This window comes from Tenebrio molitor, chromosome 1 (assembly GCF_963966145.1).
Source record: "Tenebrio molitor chromosome 1, icTenMoli1.1, whole genome shotgun sequence".
In the NCBI taxonomy this organism is placed as follows: domain Eukaryota; kingdom Metazoa; phylum Arthropoda; class Insecta; order Coleoptera; family Tenebrionidae; genus Tenebrio; species Tenebrio molitor.
The window spans coordinates 36,862,069-36,888,302 of NC_091046.1; the positions used below are offsets into that span (position 1 = coordinate 36,862,069).

A 26,234-nucleotide genomic window follows, 5' to 3' on the forward strand; every position below is an offset into this window, starting at 1 on the left:
AGTAAATCAAGTACATACTACAAAATTCCTTTTATTCCAATTACCATAACAAAAATATCGTTTTAATCGTGAGGTCGTAAGCAAATTTTTGGACTTAACTTAAAGGTACATCTGTTAAATCTTTATCTTTCTTGTCCTCCTTCCTCTTTTTCACAGCGTAACTTAAACTCGCCTTGTCAAAATCTAAAGGCATCACCCCTAAATCGCCGCTGTAACGATTTTTGCAGACCTACAAATTTCAAAGTAAAATCTCGGCGTATAAAATGTATCTTATCAATATACTTGAAGATATTTCTTCCCCCTCACAGATACGAGCCTCTTATCTTGAATAATGAGTACATTATCTGCCTCCTGTGAAGCTTTAGCTCCTCCAAATATGGAACTCGTCGTTAAATCTTCATCTTCTCGCTCTTTTCTTGGATGAATTACCAAAGTCACGTGACAATTCTTTCTTGTAGCAAAATTTCTAAAAGCTGCAATTATAACATCTTGCATCCAAAATCGATCAATATGCCTATTGTCTTCGGTTATTCCCATCATAAATTGAACGTTATCGATAATTACATGAGATATATCATGAACATAAGTAGCATGTTCTACTGCATCCATTACTATCTTAATGGTTTGCTGTCCATGAAACGTCATAAAATATATTGGTAATTTTTCAAATTTATCAGCCCACATGTCAAACAAACTTAAATTTTCATCAAGAGGTAGACCAGCATATTGTTGCAACATCGTTCTTGCTAATCGGACATTTCTTATTTCAAAACTGCCCCACAAAGTATTAACCTAGTGGAAAAACAATGTTGGTTCAAATAATAAATTTACAAAATTCACACATACACCTTGAGTTGCCAAATCTAAGGAATATTCACTTATAAACGTCGTTTTACCGCATCCTGTTGGTCCAGTTATCACAGTCAATTCTCCTCTACGGTGACCTTTTAAAATTTTATTCAAAGTAGGAAATCGCTTCCACTTCACACCTTGAACCTACAGTTAAAATGCTAAGTTAGACATTACAAGACTGTGACGACATACCTTGTCAATGTTTTGTAAATCTGAAAACACATCTTGCCTTAAACTAGCAAAACTTGTTATGGACTTATGCCATACTGGTTGAGCAGAATTGATAATAGACTTAAAATCTTCATTTTCAACAAGATGTGGCAATAGCTGCTTCTCATTGGGCCTAAAGTAACCACAGATAATAAATCCATAATACTGAATAAGTATTAAAGATCACCTAATAAAATTGCAGCGTTTTTCCCCTAATTTTTTTGCAAAATGTCTTGCCGAATCCCATGACTTTATATCATTGCCAAACCAAAGAACTAACTTTTTAAACCTTTCCAAAGTAGGTAATACATATTGAGATAAATTATTTACACCATTTGGCAAACAAACAACATTTTGTGTAATTTTACTATTTAAAAGAATTAAAAAGTCTGATATGTTTGGTACTAAAATTGCTGTGTCTCTATTTTTTAAAGCCTTTCCAATTAACAAACCACCATACAATGTATGAGGAATAACTACATCATTACCAGTTTGGGAATCTATTTTTCTGTAACCTACTATTTCAGATTCAACATTTTCAAGTGGTAAAAAGAGATTCTGTAACGACTTATCAACTCTTATATCTATATTCTTAAGAGAATGAATTGAGATTTTCTGCAAAATAAAAAATTAAACAAATTTACAGGCTGCAAATATTGTAATAACTTACTGGAAACTTAAACTTATTTAATACAGTTTCAAACTTATCACTATTTATTAATACTTCAGTGTTGTCCCTGATTTGTTTTAGAGATTCTGTTAATTTCTCTTGGTTATTGTGAACCTTCTCAAAATCTTCCATTTTTTTATTTTTTCTTTTCTTAGCATTTAAATAATAGTCCAGAAAATTCCATTCTCCAGTATATTTACAAGATGCACACATAAACATCCCTTAAAATATTTATATAATGATTTAAAAAAAAATACCTATCTAAGCCAACCTGTAGTTTTGTTTATATAAACATTTTGCAAATTTCCTTTGGTGTTTTTGATTGCATTTCCACTGCATAAAGGACAGGCAATTATAAAACTGGTAAAACCTTCCTCAAAACTAACTTTTTGATTGTTTAAAGTTTTTTTAATTAAAGCTGGCGACACTTCTGGAACATCTTCAAATGGTATATCATTATAATTCCTTGTAAATAAATTTGGTGTAAGTATCTTCGGTGTGGAGAGTATTATTGAATTTAATTTAAACGTTTTCAGCAATGACATCTTTTCAAATTCTTAAATAAAACACCTAACCTAAACGACTACAATTAAACCATAGTAAGTAAGAGTAGTAAGACTGTACTCTCACTATTCTCTGCTCTCTGGCGCTGTGTTCTGTGCTGCATCAAAGCCAGTAGATAATATAAAGTACCGACACGGGTGACATTTAGTGACACTGGTCCGTATGATTTCCCTTTCATTAAAGTTAAAGAACGTCGTTAAATTGTTTTGTCTCTGTCTAACATAGTGCTTGGCATATACTCTCACTTTGTCTAATTAATTATTTAGCTAATGAAAGGCCTAACGAATGGGAAATCATACGGCCCACTGACAGCACCAGTAGCGATGGGTCCGACAACAGATGTCGCTACTTAAGCTATTTTTAAATTTTGCCTTTGATTTTCGCGGAGTATTTTAATGTCTTTTTGTTGCAAAACGGAACGATGATTGAAAAAGACAGATTCACATATTAAAAAAATACATATGTTGGAATCGCATTCCATCTCAGCACCTTTTTGTCAGATCTCCCTTCAAACTGATCAGAGGTAAAATGTTTCTAAAAATAGACGAAATTTATTAAACTATGTATGTACGAAATTTAAAGATATGAATGCTCTTGTATGAAAATACTAACTTCGCAAAGTCGAACGTTTTCAGATAATTTTCTTCGTCCAATATTTAGAATCCAAGCCTTATATCGGCTTTTATCCGGTAAATGCTTACTCCAGAAAAGCTTTTGCAATTAAAGGCACAACAAGACGGCATTATTGCTGAATAATTTTCAAATGAACTTTTTAAATTTCGAGCGTCAATGTGATAAATTCGCGATTGTAGCGCCTCGAGCGGAATTCTAATCGTTAGTGGTGCTGTCATCCGAAGCTGTCACCCCTGTCACCCGTGTCGGTACTTTATATGTATCTACTGGCTTTGTGCTGCATACCCAATATATACAGAATGATTCTGAAATAAGTTTGGAAAAAAAATGTGGAGAATCCTTGACACAAATTAATTCTGCGTAAATGACTTTTGGAGGTGAAATCAAAAGGATCGAAATTACCCTATATCCTTGTATTTTCAACGCCTATGAATAGGGAAAATGTATCCGAATTTGTTCACTTCATTAGTAACCATTGTTACATCAACTCCACAATAAAGTTGTAGGTTGTAGGTGCAAGCCATGATACATTAGCTGCTTTCCAAGTGGGAGTAATTTACTCCGACCAGTTCTACGCCGAACTGTTCATTGGTTTGTGCCGCTTGGAACGCTGAATTTACTCCTGCACTAGCTGCTTTCCATTCAATATCCTTACGCCCCTGGTGCTTGAAGCCTCGTACTTCTCGGAGCTGCTCGAGAGCAGTTATGAAGGGAACCGTTAAAATGTGCGAACTTTGAGTTGAAATGCCCATGGTTAAAATGTACGTTTGGGCCACACGCCCCTGCACGAAAGGTGGTCCTTGAGGGGAAAGGGAACGGTAAAACCAATGAGCGTGATGCCCACCGTTTCTAGCAAATGGAACGTGGGGTTTCAAGCTCAGGAGCAGCTCCGAACGGTTCTTTTACTTCTTTTGACCGAATGGAAAGCAGCTACTGTACACTGTCATTAGTGTCATCTGAGTCCGATTCCCGCCGTATATTTGACATTTCTTAACATCCCCACCACAAAAAAACTCCGAGTACCAAAATTTAGGTAGGTACTTCAGGGGGCAGGGGAAGGGTATAACGGAGTAGTTCTGGAGTAGTTCCACAAATTACATGGAACACTTGTACTCCTGGAGTAGTTCGGAACTACTCGCGTAGATACCTGGAAAGCAGCTATTGATACATAAAGTTGACTCAAGTTGCAAAAAACCAATTTGGATTTGCAACAGCAGTTTTATGGCATTAGTCGTTTGAAATTACTTTGAAACGGTACTTATATGGAAAATATTCAATCCAAACTATGATTTTCAGGTCCCTTTGTGCCTTTATTTGGTTCAAAAATATTGAAAAAATGCTGTTGCAAATGACAAGTGGTTTTTTACAACTTGAGTCGACTGTATAGTTGACTCAAGTTGCAAAAAACCATTTGTCATTTGCAACAGCATTTTTTCGATATTTTTGAACAAAATAAAGGCACAAAAAGACCAGAAAATGATAGTTTGGATTGAATATTTTGCATATAAGTACAGTTTTAAAGTAATTTCAAATGACTAATGCCATAAAAGTGCTGTTGCAAAGGCAAAGTGGTTTTTTGCAACTTGAGTCGACTTTAGAAAGAAAACTTCTTTTACAGAAGAATCAGAAAAAGGGGATTCTTTTAGGGGACAGTCAGTGCTGGTTTTACCACTAGGTATCATAGGCAATTGCCTAGGGGCGCCCGGCCGATCGTGCTTTTAAAACAAATTATAAATTATATAAATAAGTTGCTACGGAAATCGACAACAACGCGTCAGCAAGAGAAAAGTCCCAGATGGGTTGGATATCATAAAATAAATTAGGGTAGATTTATGACCGACAATGGTCATCGTCGTCGGATTCGGTACAACTTTGAAAAGGGAATGAATGTTTTGGATCTTTTTTTTAGTACAATGTTTTCGGCTATAGAATGTAGATATAGTCTTTCTAACTCACGTTGAGCCAGCAATAAAAATAAACTGCGTACCCTCATTACCGCAAGTGCCACCATCCTCTTAACTTTTAAATAAAGATGGATTTATATCGAAAAAAAGCCTGGCCTGTTGGGCCCGGTGTACCTGGAAACCATCGAGAAAGAGCAAGAAAAACATCTGTCATTTAAACCATAAATTCATCTTCATTGTAAAGCTAAGAGGAGGTGGCACTTGCGGTAATGCGCAGTTTATTTTTATTGCTGGCTCAACCTGAGTTAGTTAGAAAGACTATACATACAGGTCGATAAAAAGTATGAACACAGATAAATATTTTCAGAATGGTTTAGCAGAACTCGTTGAAATTTGGCACATAGTTAGAAATGTTTAAATTCTATCATCTGAATTTTTTTTTCAGTTTTCTAACATCGTTTATTTTGAAGTTACAAGGTTAATTTGATTTTTTTAAATGGGATGGGGGTCAAATTTAATATCTTTATAAATAGTTTTTTATTATACCTGAATCATAATCCCTGTTTTTGACACTAAAATGCGTGCGAAAAAGGGCCTTTAAAACACTAAAGCTTTAAGGGTTGCTTAGGTAACAACAAATTCACCTACATTTTGAACCATGATAAATAGGCATTTATACACAATTTATGATAGCAACGAAAAACAACAATTGACCGTTTCTATATCAACGATTAATGACACAGATTACTTCGCAAAAGGTATTTCAATTTACTTTTTTTGTTATAATTTTCAGATTGTAGTGCAGGTATAATAAAAAATAGCGCATGATACACGTTTATTTCATTTAATAAATAAGAAGAACTTTGGCTTTGGCTGGTTTGTCTGCCTCACTGCGTTCGGCAGCCAATCTACCAGCCGCAACACATAAAACTTCATTTTTGCTCCTCATAACATAATATACTATTAGGTATATCTCCGCTGAGGGCGTCCGTGAAGTTATTATCTCCGCTGATGAGCGGCAGTAAAGTAAACTAAATGTAGCTAAATCATTTGAACTTCCTACCTGGTTTCTTAACATGTCTTAAATAATTTGTTATGAAGGTTTGAAGAAAAAATAGTATATGGAAATAAAAAAAAAGTATGCCATGCCTATGTCAACATCATCTAATATTTCTCTTGACGAAAATGATAGTTTTTTTGAATTTAAATATCCTCAAGACTCAAGATTTCGTTTACGAACTACCCACTGGAAAATTAGTGATAAAGATTTAACCGACGCAGGTCCTTCGAACGTTAATATAAATCTTGACCAAAAATTCGGAAATGTCAAGAAATGTCAAAATAAAATTTATGAAGATAAATTAGTTTTTCAATGTGAAGGGTGCAACAGGAACTTTAAAAATGAAAAGGGTCTTAAAATTCATAGAACAAGAATCCATGGACTAATGGGACAATCTTTTTTGTGTGAATCATTTTCCTCAAAAATTGAGAAAACAAGAAGGAAAAATGAAACAATCCATCAAACTCCACCTACTTCCATGGATTATGAGAAACAATCCGGATCAGAAGATAGTCAACCTGATGGATCTCAACGATTACGTTGTACTGTATGTCCTGGAAAATCATTTAAGGATAACAACAGATTGAAAATTCACGTAGATAAGTATCATGTCGGTAATAATCTATCAACTTCTTCTACTTCTTCTTCAACCGATTCAATAACAAAATTGCTAATTAATTTGAAACTTCAGTTACCAACTATTAGAAGAATTCCAAAAGCTTGTAGACATTTAGCTGCAGATAAATTAAGTTCCATTATTAATAATTGTGTTTCGACCAAATCATTGTCATCCTTTGAGAATCTTTTGCTTTTTTCGTATAGAGCTTTCAATGTAGCAGAGAAATCTGATAAGTCGTTGAATAAGCATATAAAAGAAAATCTTTCTAATTTTAAAGTACCTCAAATACGAACTGGTTCTAAGAAACGTACAAATTTATCATTAGCTAAGAAAGTAGAAGCAAAAGTAGCCGATTTTGATATCAGAGGAGCTGTTAAATTATTGTCCTCGGATGACTCATTAGCTTCATTCAACGAAGATGTTGCTGAAGAACTTAAAAAAAAACATCCTTTACCATCTCGCGAACTTTTTTTTCCAGACCCTTCCAAACCAGGAGACATTAGTTTAATAGTCAATGAGCAAAACGTTCGAGAAGCTATCAATTCATTTCCTGCCGGTTCTTCACCAGGTTTAGATGGCATGAGACCACAATACTTGAAAGATATCATATCTTTGTCAGCGGGTGAAGCAGGTCAGAAGGCACTAAGAGCTTTAACCAAACTGTGCAATTTTTTATTATCTGGGCAACTTCCTTCAGAAATCTGCCATTTATTGTATGGTGCGTCTTTATGTGCCCTTAACAAAAAAGATGGAGGAATTAGACCGATCGCTATCGGAAACTGTTTGCGAAGATTGACCTCAAAGCTAGCCTGTTTTCAAAGTCGAAATATTGTAAATTCGTATTTATCTCCACACCAACTTGGAGTTGCAACTAAACTAGGATGCGAAGCAGCAATTCATACCACACGAACCTTTGTTAATAACGATCAAAACCGTGGCAAAGTTCTTCTTAAATTAGATTTCAAAAATGCTTTTAACTCAGTCGAACGGGATTGTATTCTGAAAGAAGTCCAATGTCATACCCCACTTCTGTACCCTTATCTTTATCAATGCTATAGAAATCCTTCAACTTTATTTTTCGGTAATCATTTAATTTCTTCTTCTGTTGGAGCCCAGCAAGGAGATCCCTGCGGTCCCATGATTTTTAGTCTTGCCATTCAACCAATTATTTTATCTTTGGATTCTCAAATGAATATATGTTAGCAAGTCCGCCGTATTTCGTATTTCCCGCGAATGGGGCACCTCAAGGGCGCAGGCGCAGAAGAGACTGGAAAGGAGGAAGAGGAGTGATGAAGGCGCGAATGGGACGAGAGGAGACAGTCCCGGCAGTCCGACAAAGTCCATTTTGAATCATAGAGAGACAAGGTCCAACCTCTGTGTTTAAAAAACTAATAAAGCCAAAGCGGCAATAAGATCAAAAAGTGTTTTCTTAATCACCTCAGTGATAACATCAGAAGTGGGATTCAACCCCAACAACAATAACAATGACAACCACAACAGCCTTGCTTGATAGAACGCGACGAATCCTGCTAAACATGGCGGACCAACCCACAGACCAAATAGAAGAGGACAACCCCAGTCCTGCATTGAAAGGCAGCGAGTCCGAGGGTGAGACGAATCCACCAAAGCGACCAAAGGTCGGTTGGCAAGAAAGCCTGATAACCCTGATTGCGTCGCAACAAGAGCAGTTGGCACAATTAGCGCGCCAATCCAACATGGCGACGAAGCCAACGCCCAACATGGCTACATGCGTCGCAGATGTCCCGAACTCCCAAATGTTTAAATTGGCAGAATTCAATCCTGATACCAGCAGCTATGCAATAGAAGAGTGGCTGGATGATGCCACAAAATTGAAGAACGAGCTGCATGTGGGCGACATCCTCATGATCGTTAAAGCTGGAGAAGCCTTAAAAGGTCGCGCCCATCATTACTATTGTAACTGGAGGCCCAGTGCAACTATTGAAGTGCTGTTCACGGTCGTGGCCGATGATGTCATGCCAGCAACTTTAGACGCTATTATCGGTTGGGACATTATTGGGTTACCGCATTTAAAACTCGTAAAAACCGACGACGGCCTGGAACTCCACCATGACCTGCTCAACCCAAACAAGGTGCTGACTATCAAAAAAGATGACCTAGATAACATAAACGTGTCAGGACTGGACGAACAAAGTGTAGCCAGACTGATTCAATTATTGAGAGACTCGAGTGAGAAAACACCTGACCACGTTCTGACAGGAAAACTACAAATAAGACTTAAAGACAGTGTTCCAGTGGCGTACCGACCGCGACGTCTTGCTTACGCGGAAAGACTCAAAGTGCAACAAATTGTCCGTGAGTTACTGCAAGCTGGTATCGTGCGCGAAAGCCATTCAGAATATGCTAGTCCGATAGTTCTCGTCAAAAAGAAGAACGGCGAATCGCGGATGTGTGTCGATTACCGTGACATAAATAAAAAAGCTATCAAAGAACGCTACCCATTACCTTTGATACACGACCAAATTGATCAATTGAGTGAGGCCAAATATTTCACAACTTTGGATATGAAGTCTGGTTTCCACCAAATGGAAATCGAAGAAGAGTCTAAACACATCACCGCCTTCATAACCCCAGACGGTTTGTACGAGTATAACCGGATGCCTTTTGGATATGTCAACTCACCCTCCGTGTACCAGCGAGCTATCGATAAAGCACTCGGAGAACTGAAAGGGAAACAAGCCCTCGTTTACATTGATGACGTCATCATACCATCCAAAACAATAGAAGAAGGATTTCAAAATTTAGAAAAGGTGTTAACGGCTTTGTCTTCAGCGGGCTTCCGTCTAAACTACCAAAAGTGCACTTTCTTCACCACAGAGACTGAATATCTTGGTGTAGTTATTAGTGCTGGAACAGTGCGTCCTAGTGCTCGGAAGGTCGCTGCACTCACCCAAACTGCTGCTCCCACAAGTGTAAAAGGGGTACACCAGATGCTGGGACTAGCCAGTTACTTCCGCCGTTTTATCAAAAACTTCTCGATGCTCACCGCACCAATTTCTGCTTTACTCAAGAAAAACAACGCGTTTGAGTGGTCCGAGGACTGCGAAAGTGCGAGACAATTAATTATTAAAAAACTGACTGAGACACCTTGTGGCACTGCATTCAGCCTTTCAAAAATTAGGAAAACCCCGGCGCATCATTGCAGACAGAGCGGCTGCATTCACCTCGATTATGTTTCAAAATTTTATGAGTGAACAAAATGTGCAACTACATCACATTGCGACTGGTGTACCTCGAGGAAATGGAAAAGTTGAACGTGTCATGAGAACCGTCTTCAATTTACTTCGCGCCACCCTCACGGCGGAAAAAAAAGAAAACATGGGTAGACACCTTACCCGATATTGAAAATAATATCAACACCACTGTGCATTCGTCAACGGGCTTTTCGCCCATGACCTTACAGTTCGGTACGAATCCGAGACTACCAGCGACTCAGCAGTTCCTGGGAGATGCAGTTTCGACAGAAAATGTGGTCGGCGATCCAGACGCGACCTTGACTCAAGCACGTGAACAAATCACCCGGATCGGAAGAGCGCGGGCTGTGAAATTTGATAGTTCCCGATTCGCAGCAAAGCCATTTCAAGTTGGCGATTTAGTTGCCGTTGAAGACTCTCAGGTAGCAGGAGGAGACAAACTTAAACCCAAATATAGCGGACCCTACACTGTCCGTAAAGTCCTGATGAACGAGCGGTATCTTCTCTGGAAGAAAGGGAAACGCACTACAGTGGCAGCCCACGAACAACAACACAAGTACCATGTAAACAATACACAATTAAAACCCACGACACTCGTGAGTATTTGCTTTTTCAATTGTTGTAGCCACATTACAAACTCCTACAAAACAGATTTTTCTAAACCACCTGTTTGGGTTTGAAGAATTGGTCTTGACCCATATTTGGCTTTGTTCTTAAAATAGTTTTCAATTGCTGCGTTCACGTTTCGACGCACCGTTTCAACAGCTGACATCAGCGCTCTTGTCCCGTGTCAGACTGAGTTTCAAGTATGTAGCGCCCCTACACATGGTAACACGACTATCTTTTCTGACATTAGACACAACAAAATCAGAATGAATGACTCATTTTGTTAGTAACAGAATGACATTGTTGGCGATCCTATCATGCAACAACAGTAATAAGACTTTCAATCAGTTGCCCGTGTGACGCTCTCACAAGTCATAAAATCAAAAGATCAGATTGTGGCAACCCCACGATGCTGAGTCCCCATAAAACCAAAGTACAAAATTGTGGCAACCCCACAAGTTGAACTTTCACAATGTTAGAGAACCAAAGTGTGGCAACCCCACAATGTTGAGCTCCTTACAAAGAACAACTGGTGGCGCTCCCACCATGATACACACCGCCACTCCACGAAATTAAGTTGAAGGTACATTTGATTACTGTATTCTTGTGGCGCTCCCACAGACCAAGGGATACGAGTATGTGGCAATCCCACATGACTTAATTATAGCGTCTGTGGCGTTCCCACAGATCGAGGGATGTGAGTATGTGGCAATCCCGCATGACTTTATCGTAAGAATTGTGGCGATCCCACAATAAGGGGGTACATTAAAACTGAGTTGAGAGCATGGCAATCCCATACTATCCAGAGTTAAGCGATTGGCAGTCAGTAGCGATCCTACACCACTGACATTGCGAAATCCACGGCGCTCTGTCAGAGTGCGAGAGAAAAGTTACGAAGACTCTTAAGAGCCTCCGTATGTTTCGTTATTTCGCAGTACTGCTGTTTGGTATGATTCCAGTAGTTCATCACTGTCTTACCAGTGCGAGGACGCCCTGAATGCAGAATGGCCGTGTTAGCAAGTCCGCCGTATTTCGTATTTCCCGCGAATGGGGCACCTCAAGGGCGCAGGCGCAGAAGAGACTGGAAAGGAGGAAGAGGAGTGATGAAGGCGCGAATGGGACGAGAGGGGACAGTCCCGGCAGTCCGACAAAGTCCATTTTGAATCATAGAGAGACAAGGTCCAACCTCTGTGTTTAAAAAACTAATAAAGCCAAAGCGGCAATAAGATCAAAAAGTGTTTTCTTAATCACCTCAGTGATAACATATATGGTATTTAGATGATGGAACCTTAGCTGATTACCCAGAAGTAGTTTTATCCGACTTTAAGAAAGTTATAAATTTATCTCAGGAAATTGGCCTTGAATTAAACTTTAACAAATGCGAGATCTTTTGCTGTTCTGGAGACACAGATTTAAAAGTCATAAAGGAATTTCAAAATTTAGCACCAGGAATTAAAATCTGTGACCGGGAAAGTTTATCTCTTTTAGGCTCTCCAATCTTTGACCAAGGTTTCAAAAACACCGTCGAAAAAACTATAATTACAGTTGAAAATCTTTTAAACAAAGCTGAACTCCTTAACAGACACGTGGCTTATACTTTAATCAAAAACTGTCTTTTCATACCAAAATTTAATTTTTTATTAAGAACAACTCCATTTTGGAAATTTTCTAATTATGTTAATTCAATTGATTCTTCTTTAAAGTCATGTTTAGAGAGAATACTTAATTTACGTTTAACTGATTTACAATGGCGTCAGTCCACTTTACCGATTAGATTTGGTGGTCTGGGAATTCGTCGCATTTCCGATATTTGCCTCCCTGCTTTCCTATCTTCAATTAATGGGGTTAAAAAGCTTGTTTCTTTATTACTAAACTCAAAGGATAATGAGCTTAATATTCACCATTATGATGAAGCTTTAGCAGTCTGGGGTGTAGCAAATGAGAACGAAATACCAACAATTCCACAATTTCAGAAGAATTGGGATAATATTAATATCAAAGGAATAATTGCCAATGACTTAATCTTTAATTCACCTAGAGACTTGGCTCGTTTTAAAGCTTTGCAATGCAGAGAATCAGGATCTTGGTTACATGCAATACCTTCTCCTAATATTGGTACTCTTTTAGATAACACTTCCTTCCAAGTTTGTATTGGTTTAAGATTGGGTTGTAATCTTTGTACACCTCATATTTGCAAATGCAATGCGAAAGTTGACGAAATTGGCACCCACGGTCTAAGTTGTTTCAAAAGCAGTGGTAGATTTTCAAGACACACTGAAATTAATTCCATTATCAACCGGTCTTTAACTTCAATTCATGTGAATTCAACTTTAGAACCAAACGGACTGTCTCGGGATGACGGAAAACGCCCAGATGGGATGACTTTAGTACCGTGGATTAAAGGTCAACCTTTGGTTTGGGACGTTACTGTTGTAGATACACTTGCAGACAGTTACGTATTGAAATCATCTGAAGTCTCAGGTTTTGCCGCTGAAATGGCTTGCAAACGCAAACATAGCAAATATAGTTCAATCATTTCGTCAAACTACGTGTTTAAAGGTTTAGCATTTGAAACCTTAGGCCCTTGGTGCAAAGAAGCCATCGATTTCATTAATGTCATCGGAAACCGACTTATCGCGGAATCAGGCGATTCAAAATCAAAGAAATTCCTTTTCGAGAGGATTTCCCTTGCCATTCAACGTGGAAACGCTGCAAGCATTCGGGGCACTTTTCCAGATTCCGCAATATTATCGGAAATTTTTGTATTATAAAACAAAAATGTTTATGTAATTATGTTATTAATTGATAATATATTTTATTTTATTGTATATGTGAATTTTTTTACGATAATTTGGCTGCTTGGTAAATTGACGACACAAACCACCCGATAAAAAAACAAAGGACGAGTTTTTTTTATCTGGTGGTTTGTGAAGTCAATTTACCAAAAAGAAACCAAATCAGAGTTTAAAAAATGAAATTTTATCCTGGACGAAAAAACCTCGAGCGTAGTTCGATGAGATAATTTAATGAATAATAGGTATACAGGCTAATTCACGTAGCCCGTTCATTAGAAACTTTTTGATTTCCCAAAATCATATTAGTATGAAAATTGGTAGTTGACTATAATCGACTACTCTAAGTTCAAATAAAATATTTTCAAAATGGCGGCACTTCCGGAAATACCGGAAATCGATGCCATCTTTATTTTTTTAAATAGAAAAGCCCCATTTTAGTTTCAAATTTGGATTCTACGTTAAATTTTGAGTTCATGATGTCCTTTTGTCAATACTTATCTGTCATCGTTTTTGACCTACATCATCTTTTTTGCAAAAAAGTGAGGTTGGAGGGCTTCATTAAAAAATTTATAATTCCTGAACCATTAGAAATAAATAATTTATTTTTACTTTATCTACTGACTTGCCATTTGAAATGGGTGCTAGGAGTAGATAGAGAGACACCGGGCTATATAGTGATGGAGGAAACAAAAAGGGATGGAATAAGAATAGAAGCAGGAAAGAGAGCAATAAGATTTGAGGAGAGGTTGATAGAGAGAGGAGAGTGTAGAATTTTGCAAGAGTGTCTGAAAGAAAAAAGGAAAGAAATAGGAAAAGGGGTATGGAAAGAGAGGGAGGCATATTTCGAAAGAAATGGGTATGCAGGAGCGGAGATAGAAAGAATGCGAGAGGGAGGCAGAGCAATGACAGATGAATTGGTGCAGAGAGACAGAGATGCGCAAGTGCAGGAAAGAAGAACGAGAATTAGGGAATCTAGGTACAATGGGAAGTATGAAAAAATAATAACGGATGAACTACCAAAGTACCTAGGAAGAGAGAGTAGAAAGGAGAGAGTGATAATAGCAAGATTTAGGTGTGGAAATGAGGAGAGAGAGAATAAATATTGGAATGAGGATAGGATTAGAGTGTGCAGGATGTGTGGAGAAAAAAAGGAGACGATAGAACATTTGTTGAATGAATGCGTAGAATTGAGAGAGAGAGATGAAAGTAGAGAAGAAATGTTGAATGAGGATGGAAGAGGGATCGAATGGATGAAGAATGTTGAGTGGAGGAGAAGGACAATATGTGGGGAGGGATAATTGCTAATTTGTTAATTGGTTATTGTTATTGATTTTGAATCACTGTTTTAGTTATTTACTTAGATTAGTTTTTAGTTATTATATATTATATTAAGTTAGTGGAAATGTATAAAAATCGGATTACTTTGAAAACCTGTATAGGTATCAAATACACATACATACATACATACTGACTTGCCAAAGATTTGGCCGCTTTTTTGCGCTATCAATGAAATTTTTTTTATGTTTTATACGCCTACTGCAATTTTTTAAAATTGATAATAAAAAAATGTCGAAAACTTCATTTTTTTAAATGGTAACTACCATTTCTGATACTAGATATAAATGTAAAATTAAAATCGCTGCTGGATTTTTAGTGTATGAATTAAATTGTCACTATCAAAAATAACATACTTTGCGACTTGATAACGATGCATACTTGACGGTAAAGGTGCATTTACATTGATACTTTTTGAAATGACAATAACAGACTGCCCAGGATTCCATGTCCCTCATTACCTAAATGTCACGTTTTTTTGACGGTTGTAGAAAAATGTTATTTTTTAAATAATCGTTTTGTTGGCATTACTGCGAAGAGTGCGAACTGCGAATCGTACGAAGTTATCTTTTTAGGTTACCACAATATAACCTAACTTGCACGTGTTTATTTTTTGTGTACATGTGTTAATTATTAAAACTAAACTAAAACAATGGTGCGTCGACATAACAATCAATTACCAGAAAATTTGCCACAGCTACAAAATCTGATAAAGCGTGATGCCGCCTCTTACCATGAAGAATTCATGCAGCAGTACCAGCACTTCCAAAACACAATTCAAGTATTTCAGTTGAGCCCCGATCAGACGAATAAAACTTTGGACGATCTCGTAATGTTCATGGCACAAGTATCACATTGTTATCCCAAAGAACTGTTGACACTTCCTCAGCAACTAATTGATCTGCTGGAAAAGAATTCTACTGTGTTGAACAGTACCATGCGAATGACATTTTGCCGTGCTCTTATTCTGTTACGGAACAAAAATTTATTGGCGCCTACAGATTTATTGGAATTATTCTTTAAACTTCTAAAATGTCAAGATAAGGCTTTGCGATCTTTTCTAGAAACTCATATAATCACCGATATTAAGAATATGAATTCTAAGCATAAGAATGCCAAATTGAACACAACTCTTCAGAATTTTATGTTTACCATGTTAAAAGACACAAATACTCGAGCTGCAAAAATGTCCGTAGATATCATGATTGAACTATATAAAAAGAATGTTTGGAATGATGCTAAAACTGTTAATGTTATTGCCACAGGATGTTTCAGTAAATTTACAAAAGTAAGCATTCTTTTGTTTTTTAGGTAAACTAGACCCTTTGTGATTGTAGGTTATGGTAGCTTGCATGAAATTTTTCTTGGGTAAAGATACAGAAGAGAAAGATTCTGATTCAGATTCGGATGATGAAATTGATCCAAAGGAAGTTATGATGGCCAATAAAGTAAACAAAAAGACAAGGAAAAGAGAAAAACAATTGAGTAAAGTAAAGAAATTAGCATCAAAAGCATATAAAAAGAAATCAGCAGCTCCCACATTTAACTTTTCTGCTCTCCATTTAATTCATGACCCTCAAGGTAAAATAAAATAAAAATTGATTTTTAATTAATATGGGTAAATTTGTAGGCATGGCAGAAAAGCTTTTCCAACAGCTGGAGTCAACAAACAGGAGGTTTGAAATAAAAATAATAACACTGGATGTTATTTCTCGACTTATTGGTCTGCACCAATTATTCTTGTTTAGTTATTATCCTTACATACAAAGATTTCTTCAACCACATCAACGTGAAGTTACTAGAGTTTTACAGTTTGCTGCTCAAGCCAGTCATGAACTAGTTCCACCAGATGTTATTGAACCAATCTTGAAGACATTAGCAAACAATTTTATTACTGAAAGAAATTCTTCAGATGTGATGGCTATAGGATTAAATGCAGTGCGTGAAATCTGTTCAAGATGTCCTTTGGCAATGAGTGAAGATTTATTGAGAGATTTGGCTATGTATAAAACGTACAGAGATCGTTCAGTAATGATGGCAGCCAAATCTCTTATTCATCTATTTAGAAACACAAGACCAGAATTTCTTCACAAAAAAGATAGAGGACGTCCAACTGAAGCCACACAAGAACTGGTTTCTCTAAACTATGGGCAAATTGATGCTAAAAATTATGTTCCTGGGGCAGAAGTTCTCTTAAGAGAGGATAATGAACAAGTAGAAGTTAATTCAGATTCAGGTTCTGATGATGAGGAGTGGATTGATATAAAGCATTCTTCTGATGAAGATGGTGGTTCAGGTGAAGAAGATAATGGTTCAGATGAAGTTAACAGTGAAGATGAAGAAGAAGGAGGTGGTGATGTAGAGGAAGAAGAAAATGATGAGTCAGAAAATAATCAAGAGAAAAGAAAAATATTAAAAGCTAAACGAACAAAAAATGATAAAGCATCCAAAAAAGAATTAGCACATAAAGTTACACTTGATCGAATTTTAACAGATGAAGACTTCAAAAAAATTGATACGGCCAACATTAAAAAACAAGTTCAAGGTCCTAAGAAGGGCGCAAAAAGAAAAATTGAAGAAGCGCCGCTAACTCATACTGAGCGACCTGAACTTGTAAAATTAGGAGATATTGAAAATATTTATAAGAAGAGGAAACATGATAAACAAACTAGAATTGAAACTGTAAGGGCAGGTCAGGTAGACAGAGAGAAATTTGGGTACAAGGATGGAAGAATGAACATCCATTGTTCAAAAACAAACAGAGAAAAAAGGAAAAATAAAAATTTTCAAATGCTGCGACACAAAATGCAAAGTAAAGGAAAAAGAAGTTTCAAGGACAAGCAAATCGCACTTAGAAATCATTTGCTCAAATTAAAAAAGATGAAATAAAAAATGCATGAATCTGTTTGTTACTTTTCATTGACAAAGAAATAAATTTATCCGGAAAATTGATTTTTGTTATCTCTAATCCGACAAATTTAATATAACAGGTGTTGCCAATTGAATGGCAAAAAACTCGTCTAATCGTCTAAAGTTATATTAAATGTCAAATCTTTGACACGTGATGAGTGTGACGGTCAAATTATAACCTAACTTCCCCCATCTCAAGTTACAAGTTTCAAAGTGAATACACATGCACGTAATGCACGAAATTAATACTGTCATTAAGATAAGTAAAGCTAACTCAAACGACAATAAGTAAATGCCAATTTTCGGTAGTCAATAAGTGATAGTGAATATACGGGACCGTTTGTGTGAGCCTTTTTGAATATTTGAAAGAAAATTTAAATTGTAATTATAACCTTTATACTTACACACCGATGAAATATTACATATTAATTCAGTGATTTTTGTTAAAAAATGCATATATTTATTTTTTAGGTTATATTAGAGTGCAATACCTTCACAAAAATGGGTTGGCAAGTAAATAAAGAATTGCTTCCTATGAAAGGGCATTATTTCTTTTTCAATGCAGGTAAGTTTTTTATTCATTCATTTTGATTTAAATATTGAGGTAATTAATTAAAAAAGACAAGAATGTAAGGAAGAAAATTGTATTCCATCTCTAATCACAGTAACATCAATTAGAAGAATTAGAATTCTAAGTGAAGCATATTGACCTTCAAGACTCTCAATTTTGTTTAATTAAGTCTTAATTTTTTCCAACCAAACACATTTTCACTGCCTGATTGCACAATACTTAACCATTATTACTCTTAATTACAACTGTTGCTGCTGCTTATCATTTCTACTGTATAACATTTATTGTACTGTAGATTTAAATGTCCTCTATATATTAATCCAATACCTACTCCATAAATTTAATTAAAATTGCACATTTAAATTTCATATTTCAACCAAGAGTTTACAGCCCACTGATTCATGCACATATAAACAATTCCAAGAAAACTGTTTCTTAAAACATGTTTGACCAAAAATTCTTACAAATCCTAGTTTCTACAGTTTTTAAATCATTTTAAATACAATCACAACACCCTTATTAAATTTAACCATGACTTTAATTACCATGGTGACGAATTCATCTCTTTCTGGCAGGTTATAATTGGTCATAATCTACGACAGGGTTATTCACGAGTAATAATGGCCCTTACAAACATTGAAACCTGTGATTGAAACACAACCAGCCTTAATGGATTTTTATATTTATTAAAAAAAAAAAAAAAACTAATGAATACCCCTGGATATCGTTTTATGTTTACTTTAATCACGATTTTAGTTAACGGCAACTTTAATAACGGTGTCGTGATACGGCCCATTGTCGTGCAATGGTGTTAATAAAATTATTTAGTTCTGAAATTTAAAGCTGAACATATTGGATAACAAGCATCCGTTTTACCATTAGAAGAGTAACTCAATTTGTTTTTTTTTTTAACAGCTAGGATTACCTGGTTCATGAAATACCTAGTTAAAAAAAAATAATTTCGAAATCCACCAGAATTCCTTGAACTGTTGATAATGAACCGAATATTATGTAACAAAGCTGTGTGTGCCTCGTTATCTTTTTTTTTTCAATATAGCAAATTAAATATGATTCTGCAGGCGTGCAGCAACAAATTACAGTTCGACAAACTTGGCGTGGCCGGTCAAGTGCGCAGACGGGGAAAGGAGGAAGTAGCTGTTATACAAAGACGAATTATGTTAAAATAGGAGAAACAAAGAAAGAGAAACATCCGGAACTGCATGCGCATCTCACCCTAATCAGCCACGTTAGGTTTGTCAAGCTATACTTTACGAAGCAGCAAAAAAAATATAATAAATTGGAATGAATATTTCTACCTGAAAGTTATATCTAGAACTTGACATTACATGATTTATTGAAATGTTGTTGTAACTTGAAATGAGATAAATGTTTATGATTGACAGATATGTGCAAAAAAGTATTTAACGTTTGCAGGAACTGGACCAGTTCAACCTTTTCTTTCTACGTACGCAAGGCAGCTAGGTTTTTCGTCAGTAGTAGTAGGTGTAATTTACACTATTTTACCAATATGCGGAATGCTTGCCAAACCACTAGTCGGAGCTATATCCGATCGCTTTAGGTGCCAGAAAATCATGTTCTTGGCTGGACAACTTTTAACGGCAGCTGCATTTTTAGCGATCAATTTTTCACCTGAAATACCCAAAGATCAAAAAGTGCACTTCTCATGTGAAGGTGATGCTGTATTTGACACCTCACCAAATGCTAAATCTACTGTTGACGATTGTCTAATAGACCAGTTTCAAAAGGAACCAGGAATTGTCGATTGTCAAGTACGTATGCAAAAGTTACCAACACATGTAAAGTTTTAATCGTGTGTCGCCGTCTTTAGTTAAACTGTGTAATGGAAGATCAGTTTTGGAACGTAGTAACCAAATACTGGAATGCTTCAGAATATCGAGACCATCATTCCGAAAACTTGGAATTTACCGCTTTTGTCAACAAATCAAAGACAATTAAAATGAATAATATCACCTATTTCTCGTTCAAAGATGTTAAATTGAGCAATGGCAAAATTCACCAAGCCCTCTGTCCATGCGGGAAAGACTGTCACATCTCAACGATTTGTCAAATAAATTGTAACGACTACAATTTGAATAATCTCGTAACACAAACCACCGTGAGTGACAATGAAGTTTACCAAAAATCTCAATTTTGGATTTTTCTTATTCTCATGATCTTTGGTTGGGTCGGACAAGCAGTTGCCGTAAGCATTGGAGATGCCATCTGCTTTGAGTTATTAGGTTAGTGTTTAATTGTTTTCATTAAAAAAAAAAATTAACTGAAATATTCTCATTTCGAATATCATTCAATTTATTCAAGTCGGTAAAAACGTTTCTAACTTTTAGGCGACAAACATAACAGATACGGATATCAACGAATGTTTGGAGCTTTGGGATGGGGAATATTTTCCGTCATAGCAGGCATCATGGTAGATTCTTTAAGCGAAGGTTCTTCGACAAAAAACTTCGAATCGGCATTTTACTTATCATTTGTATTCCTACTGTTTGACTTTGCAGTCTCCAGCAGAATAAAAGTAAGCACGTTGTCATGGCTTTACGCAAATTTTGTCAACCGTTTTAATTTTCAGAATGTACAGAAACAACAGTCGTCCAATATTCTCAAAGACGTTGGCCGACTGTTAGTTGACATTCGAATCATCGTATTTTTGGTCTGGTGTGTTGCCGTAGGGATGTGTACCGGACTGATTTGGCAGTTTTTGTTCTTTTTAATCGAAGATCTTGCCAAAGATCAGGGGTGCGACTCGCAACAATGGATCAAGACGCTCGAAGGGATAGTGATGGCTATTCAAACTTTAGCAGGAGAAATGCCCTTCTTTTTCTGGTCGGGAAAGATCTTAAAGAGGATTGGACACATAAATTCGATGTCGCTAGTAGTTCTGGTCATCGGCGTAAGGTACATTTTGTATTCAATTATCCCAAATCCTTGGTGGTTTCTGCCTGTGGAATTGTTGAATGGTCTCACTTTTGGACTGTTTTACGCGTGCATGGCTTCTTACGCCAGTATTGTAGCGCCACCGGGAACAGAAGCAACAATGCAGGTAAGTTGATTGTTTTATCATTCTTGTTACCGTGTGTAGTGTCATAATGCCAATTGAATGGAGAGACCCACTACGCTTTATTCATAAAAATTATAATCGGTGACAAGTAAGAGTCAGTAAATTATTATCATTACTAGAAACAAAGACACAGTTGACTGCATTTTTTCATTTATTGATTTTCGTTTCATTGTTTTAAACGTTACAAAATTCGAACCACAATAAATAACTTTACTATCTTTTTACAACCTTCAAGTAACTGATAACTTCCAATTACTATTCGCTGAAAGACGAAAAAAAAACGGTCTTTATTTTTTGATGTTAAAAACGTATGTTTTTGTTTGTTTGCAAGGGTTTGGTCGGAGCTGTTTTTGAAGGCGTGGGCGTTTCTTTGGGAAGTTTCGTAGGTGGAGTTCTGTACGACGTCTACGGTGGACCTTGGACCTTTAGATTATTTGGCATTGGGGCCCTTATCGTATGTTTGTTGCATGCTGGTGTTCAATATTTGATTAAACGATCAGGTAATAAGGGTTCAGGTGGGTTGAAATAAAAAACTTCTTTTTATAAACCTCTTTACTTAACAGTGGGTACTTAAGTACCATTTTACGAAAGTATTATATAATTGTATTGCATTTTATACAAGTTCTTATTGTTATTTTTATTAATTAACTGACTTACAAATAAATTTGTTTCTTATTCCTTTTCTCGTTGCCCTATTAGATTTTGAGAATCATTACACGTCACCTGGAGAAGCCCTAAAGACTGTATATTATGATGATCAACAAGAATTGACACTAGTTGACTGATGAAACTGAATCGAATATAGATTGGATTGGAATTTACCAAAAAATTTAGGATGTCTCGTAATGTGATAGACAACCAGGCGTATTCCTCATGTGATAGTTAATTTAGTCATTTCCAACACCAGTGATACTCTTTTTCCTTCAATCGAATTCTTAAAGCACTAATATGACGTTATCTTTATTTTACTCTATTTTTTTTTTTTTTAATTAAGTCACTGGTGTTCTAAAACGCCCAAAAGTTGCTCAGCTTGTCTGATCTGCTTTTGTTTCCCGAACAAAATTTTAGAAATAGTGAAAATTAAAGCTCAGGAACATAACATACGAATTTAATCCTTTTTATCTCTTAAGTATTATGTAAGTTTCGCTTCTTTTGTCCTTGCCACTACGAAAGGTTATTTATTTAAATCGACATTTACACTGGTCGATGTAACTGACACAATTAACTAATATAAAACGGCTAAATGACATGCCCTCGAAACGTTATCTCTGTTGGTTTATAGGCAATTTATAGATTTGAAATTGTTGCGGTTTATACCGTGCACATTTTTAAATTGATAGAATTGTCCATTCATTGTGATAATTTTTAAAATGAGTACCTATCTCTTAAGTATAACTTAGATCTAACTATAATTAAGTTGTCTCAGTATTTAGATTTTTGAGTCATTAGATTATGTAGGTAGTTCCTTTTATTGGTTTATTTGCATTTATTATAAGAGGTCTCTTTTGTTATGTTTTTTATGTTTTCTCGGTTTGTAGTTAATAATTTTGTTACTTACCTTCAGAAGTATGTATAGAGAAGTTGTTTACTTACCTGTTAAGAAAATTGTTCTTGAAAATATTGTATTCTAATTCTTATACACTGGTGTTTAGTAAACGAAGTTTATACGGGATGGCAATAAATTTGTGTTGTTAAAACATGTATTTCATTTTATACCTACCATAAAACCCCATTGAAATAAATTAAATTAAATTGTTATTTAACAATTTTCATTCTTACGATTTAAGCTGTAGTGACAAGAGTTGGCTAAATTCCAAACTGCGAAATAAAATTGCCATCGACGGTGAATCGATGGAAAACAACGGTTTCTGTTTCACAGATTTCCGCAACTGCATTATTGTACAGTCACCCACGGAGAATCATCGATATTTTTAACCATCTTTATTAGGTGACAGCTTGGTTTGTACTGATTTAAGTCTTGAACTATCAGACAAAGATTAATTAACAGCTTAAAATACTTGGAAAGATAAGTTTTACCGTCTAGGTTTCACATATTGTGTCACTAACGCATGTAACTTACTGATGACCTTGTTTAATTTTTACCGTTTTAAATTATCGCTGAACTGAAACACCCCGATGTCAGTATCGACAGGTTTCGCCAGCCGAGACAACATCATCAGGGAGATGATCACATTGGCAATGCGCTGTTAAAATACAAGAGATTCTACTGTCGCATTTTCTTGTGATAAATTAATATTCCTCTTATTTGACATGAGAGAAAGATATCAGAAATCTACTTGTACCACAAAAGCTAAAAATGAGCGTTGCAGCTGTAGAAAAACATCATCCCCCGAATTTCCCACTATAGCATTTTTATTATTCATGAATGATACATAAATCCACACGACGCATGCGCCATGTATCTCAGTAATCGGCTTAGCGGTTTACAATTCAAAACGAGACCACCACATACCTACCACCGCTATTTAATTATTCAAAGATATCGCTAACTAGTTTACTTATTGCTTCGAAAAGATTAAGACCACTCCGTGCTACTGTTACTAAGAAGTGAGAATTACTTACGGTATTTGTTTCAAGATGTGGAATATAAAACAGCAAGTAAGTTGCTTTTGTTCTTGCTTACATGAACATCTTTGTTTAACAATTTATTTCCTCCGCATAAAATATGCGTTAAGAAGAGTCAAGAGTGTACACTCAATTAAACAATAGACTATTTTGGTTAACGTCGTAGTTATTATTTTCAAACGGTGGTTTGGTAGAAAATTCCATTTTTTAAACGACGTGTAATTGCAGCTGAAAATACCAGAGATGACACCACGTGGGAGGTGAAGATAAATAAAATTCTTTAACGCCTCGTATTTTTAATGACTCGTGCATTGCATTTTAATATTTCAAGCCTTTAGAACAAAAAAATTATCACAAATAATTTGAAGGAGAATACCTAAATTGTTATTTCTAAATAAATATAGTTGGTTTATTTGACCTTTGCCAACCGCTCTAGATAGCATATTTTCCCTATTCATAAATATTAATGAATATAGAACCTATTTTCTATTTTTAGTCAACATCATAATTAATTGAAATCAGTTGTATGTTTCAATCTGTCAATTGTATTACATTTCTTTTTATATTTCAGTTTGAAAGCGACGGTTACGTAGTTCTTGAAGATTTCTTATCAGAAGCCGAAGTACAAGAACTAAGATCAGAATGTGACAATTTAATTAAAAATATGCCACAAGAGTCTAAAAGAACTGTTTTTAGTACCGTTGACTCAAATGTTCAACAGGTAAGAGGACATAAATAGGTATTACGTGAATCATTCAGTCATTTTTGTAGTTTCTAAGTGGTTTACAGCTTTTGTAAATATTTCTTTAGAACTAATTTAAGGATGACCACGAAAATTAGAATAACAGCACACATAGCAACTCCAGAACGTACAAAAGTAACGTTTGACATTTGAACTTTAGTTACGAAATAGATACATGCTAGAAAAACATACTTGTAAAGTGTTATTTATATTCGTTAGCCAAAATAAGAATACAAAATCAAAAAAATTTTAAATGAAAATTTGCGCATACTTACACTTATTGTTAATGTTTGGAAGTAGATTTAAGTAGATTTTATTTTTTTCCGTGGTAGGAATAAAAAATATACCTATACATAATCACCTTTTAAAATAAAATCTTCTCGAGATTCTAAATAAACGACATTTTTACATTTCGTCGTTTATTAAATGGAGTATGAAAATTTATCTCATCTAAAGTAAATGCTGCAATAAGGACAACAGGGATATCATCAGCTTTGATCTTAATTGGAGTAAATAAGAGCGATAAAAGTTTGTGAAAATGTATGAGTTGTGCACATATTAGTTCACGTTCAGTTTGTTCATTAATTAAGTTCCGGTTTCTCTAATTAAACACTAAGTAACTGAATGAATAACGTAATAACTGTGGAATTTTAAAGATTAAAGAAATAAATAATATTTAGAACGATGACATCACATTTTTTTTAATTTCAGGACAAAGACACATATTTTTTAGAAAGTGCAGATAAAATTAGTTATTTTTATGAAAAAGATGCTTTAGGCCCAAATGGTGAATTAAAAGTTGATCCACAATTATCTCTCAACAAAATTGGTCACGCACTTCATGAACTGAATCCAGTTTTTAGGAAAATTACTCTGGACGAAAGAGTAAAAGAATGTTGTTTCCAACTAGGATACGAAGATCCTGTCGTGGTTCAGAGCATGTACATATTTAAAAATCCTGAATTAGGAAGTGAAGGTATTTATTTATTATTGCGGCGATGTAACACCTGCATTGGGTGCACATTTTTTTAGCGATGAATATTTGGCAGAACAACTTTTATTAGGCAATTTTAAAATGAAAAGTTCTTGTACGTTTGCCAAATATGAATCATTTTTAGTTTACTTGTGGGTAAAAATAGATGTATAATACATTATATACGCAAAACGTCGTATTATTGGCAATTAGGTATTATACATTGATCGACACTTTTTCGCAGTCATCGCTCACCAGGATGCATCATATCTATATACAGAACCAGTAAAAATTGTTGGATTTTGGTTAGCTTTAGAGGACGCAACTGTAGAAAATGGTTGTCTTTGGTTTTCTAAAGGATCTCACAAAAGCGGTGTACATCGGCGATATATTAGAAATCCGGATAAAGATTCCAGTAATTTGTTAATTTACACCTCACAATCTCCTCATTATCAAAAAAATGGATTTACGGCAGTACCAGTCAGAAAAGGTTATGATTTTTTGTTAATTTTGTTGTTTTATTTTAATATTATGATATTGTAGGTACCTGTATTCTAATTCATGGTCAAGTGGTACATTACAGTGATGCTAATAAGTCAAATAAATCGAGACACGCCTATGCTTTCCATGTTGTAGAGCAGAAAAACACGAAGTATTCAGAAGAGAATTGGCTTCAACAGTCTGAAGACACACCATTTTTAAGTTTATACAAAAATTAATGTTAATTAAGTCATATACCTGCCTACTCCAGATTTTTACGTTATTTTTGTTAAATATATAAAGGACCTGCTTAGAACTCTTCTCTATGTCATTACAACTACTGTAGAAATGTTTGAATTAAGATAATTGATAGTTTAACACTTTATACTGTCTA

The 26,234-nt window shown here is 35.5% G+C and overlaps 4 protein-coding genes across 5 annotated transcripts; 3 read left to right on the top strand and 1 right to left on the bottom strand.

Annotated features, from left to right (window-relative positions):
* Positions 1-15: 15 nt before the first annotated feature.
* mtDNA-helicase (mitochondrial DNA helicase) lies at positions 16-2,557 on the bottom strand. Its single transcript, XM_069040067.1, has 7 exons — positions 2,004-2,557; positions 1,733-1,953; positions 1,250-1,677; positions 1,045-1,195; positions 847-996; positions 283-792; positions 16-229 (listed from the first exon to the last, which is right to left on the bottom strand). Exons 1-7 carry the CDS (start codon positions 2,275-2,277, stop codon positions 95-97), a joined length of 1,869 nt encoding a protein of 622 aa, XP_068896168.1. The 5' UTR covers positions 2,278-2,557; the 3' UTR covers positions 16-94.
* Positions 2,558-14,995: 12,438 nt separating this feature from the next.
* Positions 14,996-17,433, top strand: Mys45A (SDA1 domain containing protein Mys45A). Its single transcript, XM_069060495.1, has 3 exons — positions 14,996-15,769; positions 15,819-16,062; positions 16,112-17,433. Exons 1-3 carry the CDS (start codon positions 15,134-15,136, stop codon positions 17,368-17,370), a joined length of 2,139 nt encoding a protein of 712 aa, XP_068916596.1. The 5' UTR covers positions 14,996-15,133; the 3' UTR covers positions 17,371-17,433.
* Positions 17,434-17,566: 133 nt separating this feature from the next.
* On the top strand, positions 17,567-22,756 carry Sugb (Sugar baby). Of its 2 annotated transcripts, none has more exons than XM_069060620.1 (8): positions 17,567-17,772; positions 17,863-17,956; positions 19,397-19,752; positions 19,812-20,223; positions 20,329-20,516; positions 20,571-21,041; positions 21,391-21,574; positions 21,759-22,756. In XM_069060620.1, exons 2-8 carry the CDS (start codon positions 17,893-17,895, stop codon positions 21,842-21,844), a joined length of 1,761 nt encoding a protein of 586 aa, XP_068916721.1. In that variant the 5' UTR covers positions 17,567-17,772; positions 17,863-17,892; the 3' UTR covers positions 21,845-22,756. The 2 variants fall into 2 exon arrangements, with proteins under 2 accessions (XP_068916721.1, XP_068916798.1); XM_069060697.1 differs by having other exon boundaries at positions 21,391-21,559.
* A 780-nt stretch (positions 22,757-23,536) lies between these two features.
* LOC138140138 (phytanoyl-CoA dioxygenase domain-containing protein 1 homolog) lies at positions 23,537-26,156 on the top strand. Its single transcript, XM_069060952.1, has 5 exons — positions 23,537-23,678; positions 24,217-24,366; positions 25,099-25,363; positions 25,605-25,850; positions 25,904-26,156. The coding sequence occupies exons 1-5, from the start codon at positions 23,658-23,660 to the stop codon at positions 26,077-26,079; spliced, it is 858 nt and encodes a 285-aa protein (XP_068917053.1). The 5' UTR covers positions 23,537-23,657; the 3' UTR covers positions 26,080-26,156.
* Positions 26,157-26,234: the final 78 nt, after the last annotated feature.

Excerpts from the sequence above, each read along its gene's own strand:
- LOC138140138 (XM_069060952.1), top strand. The coding sequence starts at position 23,658 with ATGTGGAATATAAAACAGCAA. Across the intron at positions 23,679-24,216 it reads TGTGGAATATAAAACAGCAA|TTTGAAAGCGACGGTTACGT; the intron begins GTAAGTTGCTTT and ends TTTATATTTCAG. Across the intron at positions 24,367-25,098 it reads TTGACTCAAATGTTCAACAG|GACAAAGACACATATTTTTT; the intron begins GTAAGAGGACAT and ends TTTTAATTTCAG.
- Mys45A (XM_069060495.1), top strand. The coding sequence starts at position 15,134 with ATGGTGCGTCGACATAACAATCAATTACCAGAAAATTTGCCACAGCTA. Across the intron at positions 15,770-15,818 it reads GTTTCAGTAAATTTACAAAA|GTTATGGTAGCTTGCATGAA; the intron begins GTAAGCATTCTT and ends TTGTGATTGTAG. Across the intron at positions 16,063-16,111 it reads TTTAATTCATGACCCTCAAG|GCATGGCAGAAAAGCTTTTC; the intron begins GTAAAATAAAAT and ends GTAAATTTGTAG.
- Sugb (XM_069060620.1), top strand. The coding sequence starts at position 17,893 with ATGGGTTGGCAAGTAAATAAAGAATTGCTTCCTATGAAAGGGCATTAT. Across the intron at positions 17,957-19,396 it reads TTATTTCTTTTTCAATGCAG|GAACTGGACCAGTTCAACCT; the intron begins GTAAGTTTTTTA and ends TAACGTTTGCAG. Across the intron at positions 20,517-20,570 it reads CAGTCTCCAGCAGAATAAAA|AATGTACAGAAACAACAGTC; the intron begins GTAAGCACGTTG and ends TTTAATTTTCAG.
- mtDNA-helicase (XM_069040067.1), bottom strand. The coding sequence starts at position 2,277 with ATGTCATTGCTGAAAACGTTTAAATTAAATTCAATAATACTCTCCACA. Across the intron at positions 1,196-1,249 it reads AAACGCTGCAATTTTATTAG|GCCCAATGAGAAGCAGCTAT; the intron begins GTGATCTTTAAT and ends TGGTTACTTTAG. Across the intron at positions 230-282 it reads GGGGGAAGAAATATCTTCAA|GTCTGCAAAAATCGTTACAG; the intron begins GTATATTGATAA and ends TGAAATTTGTAG.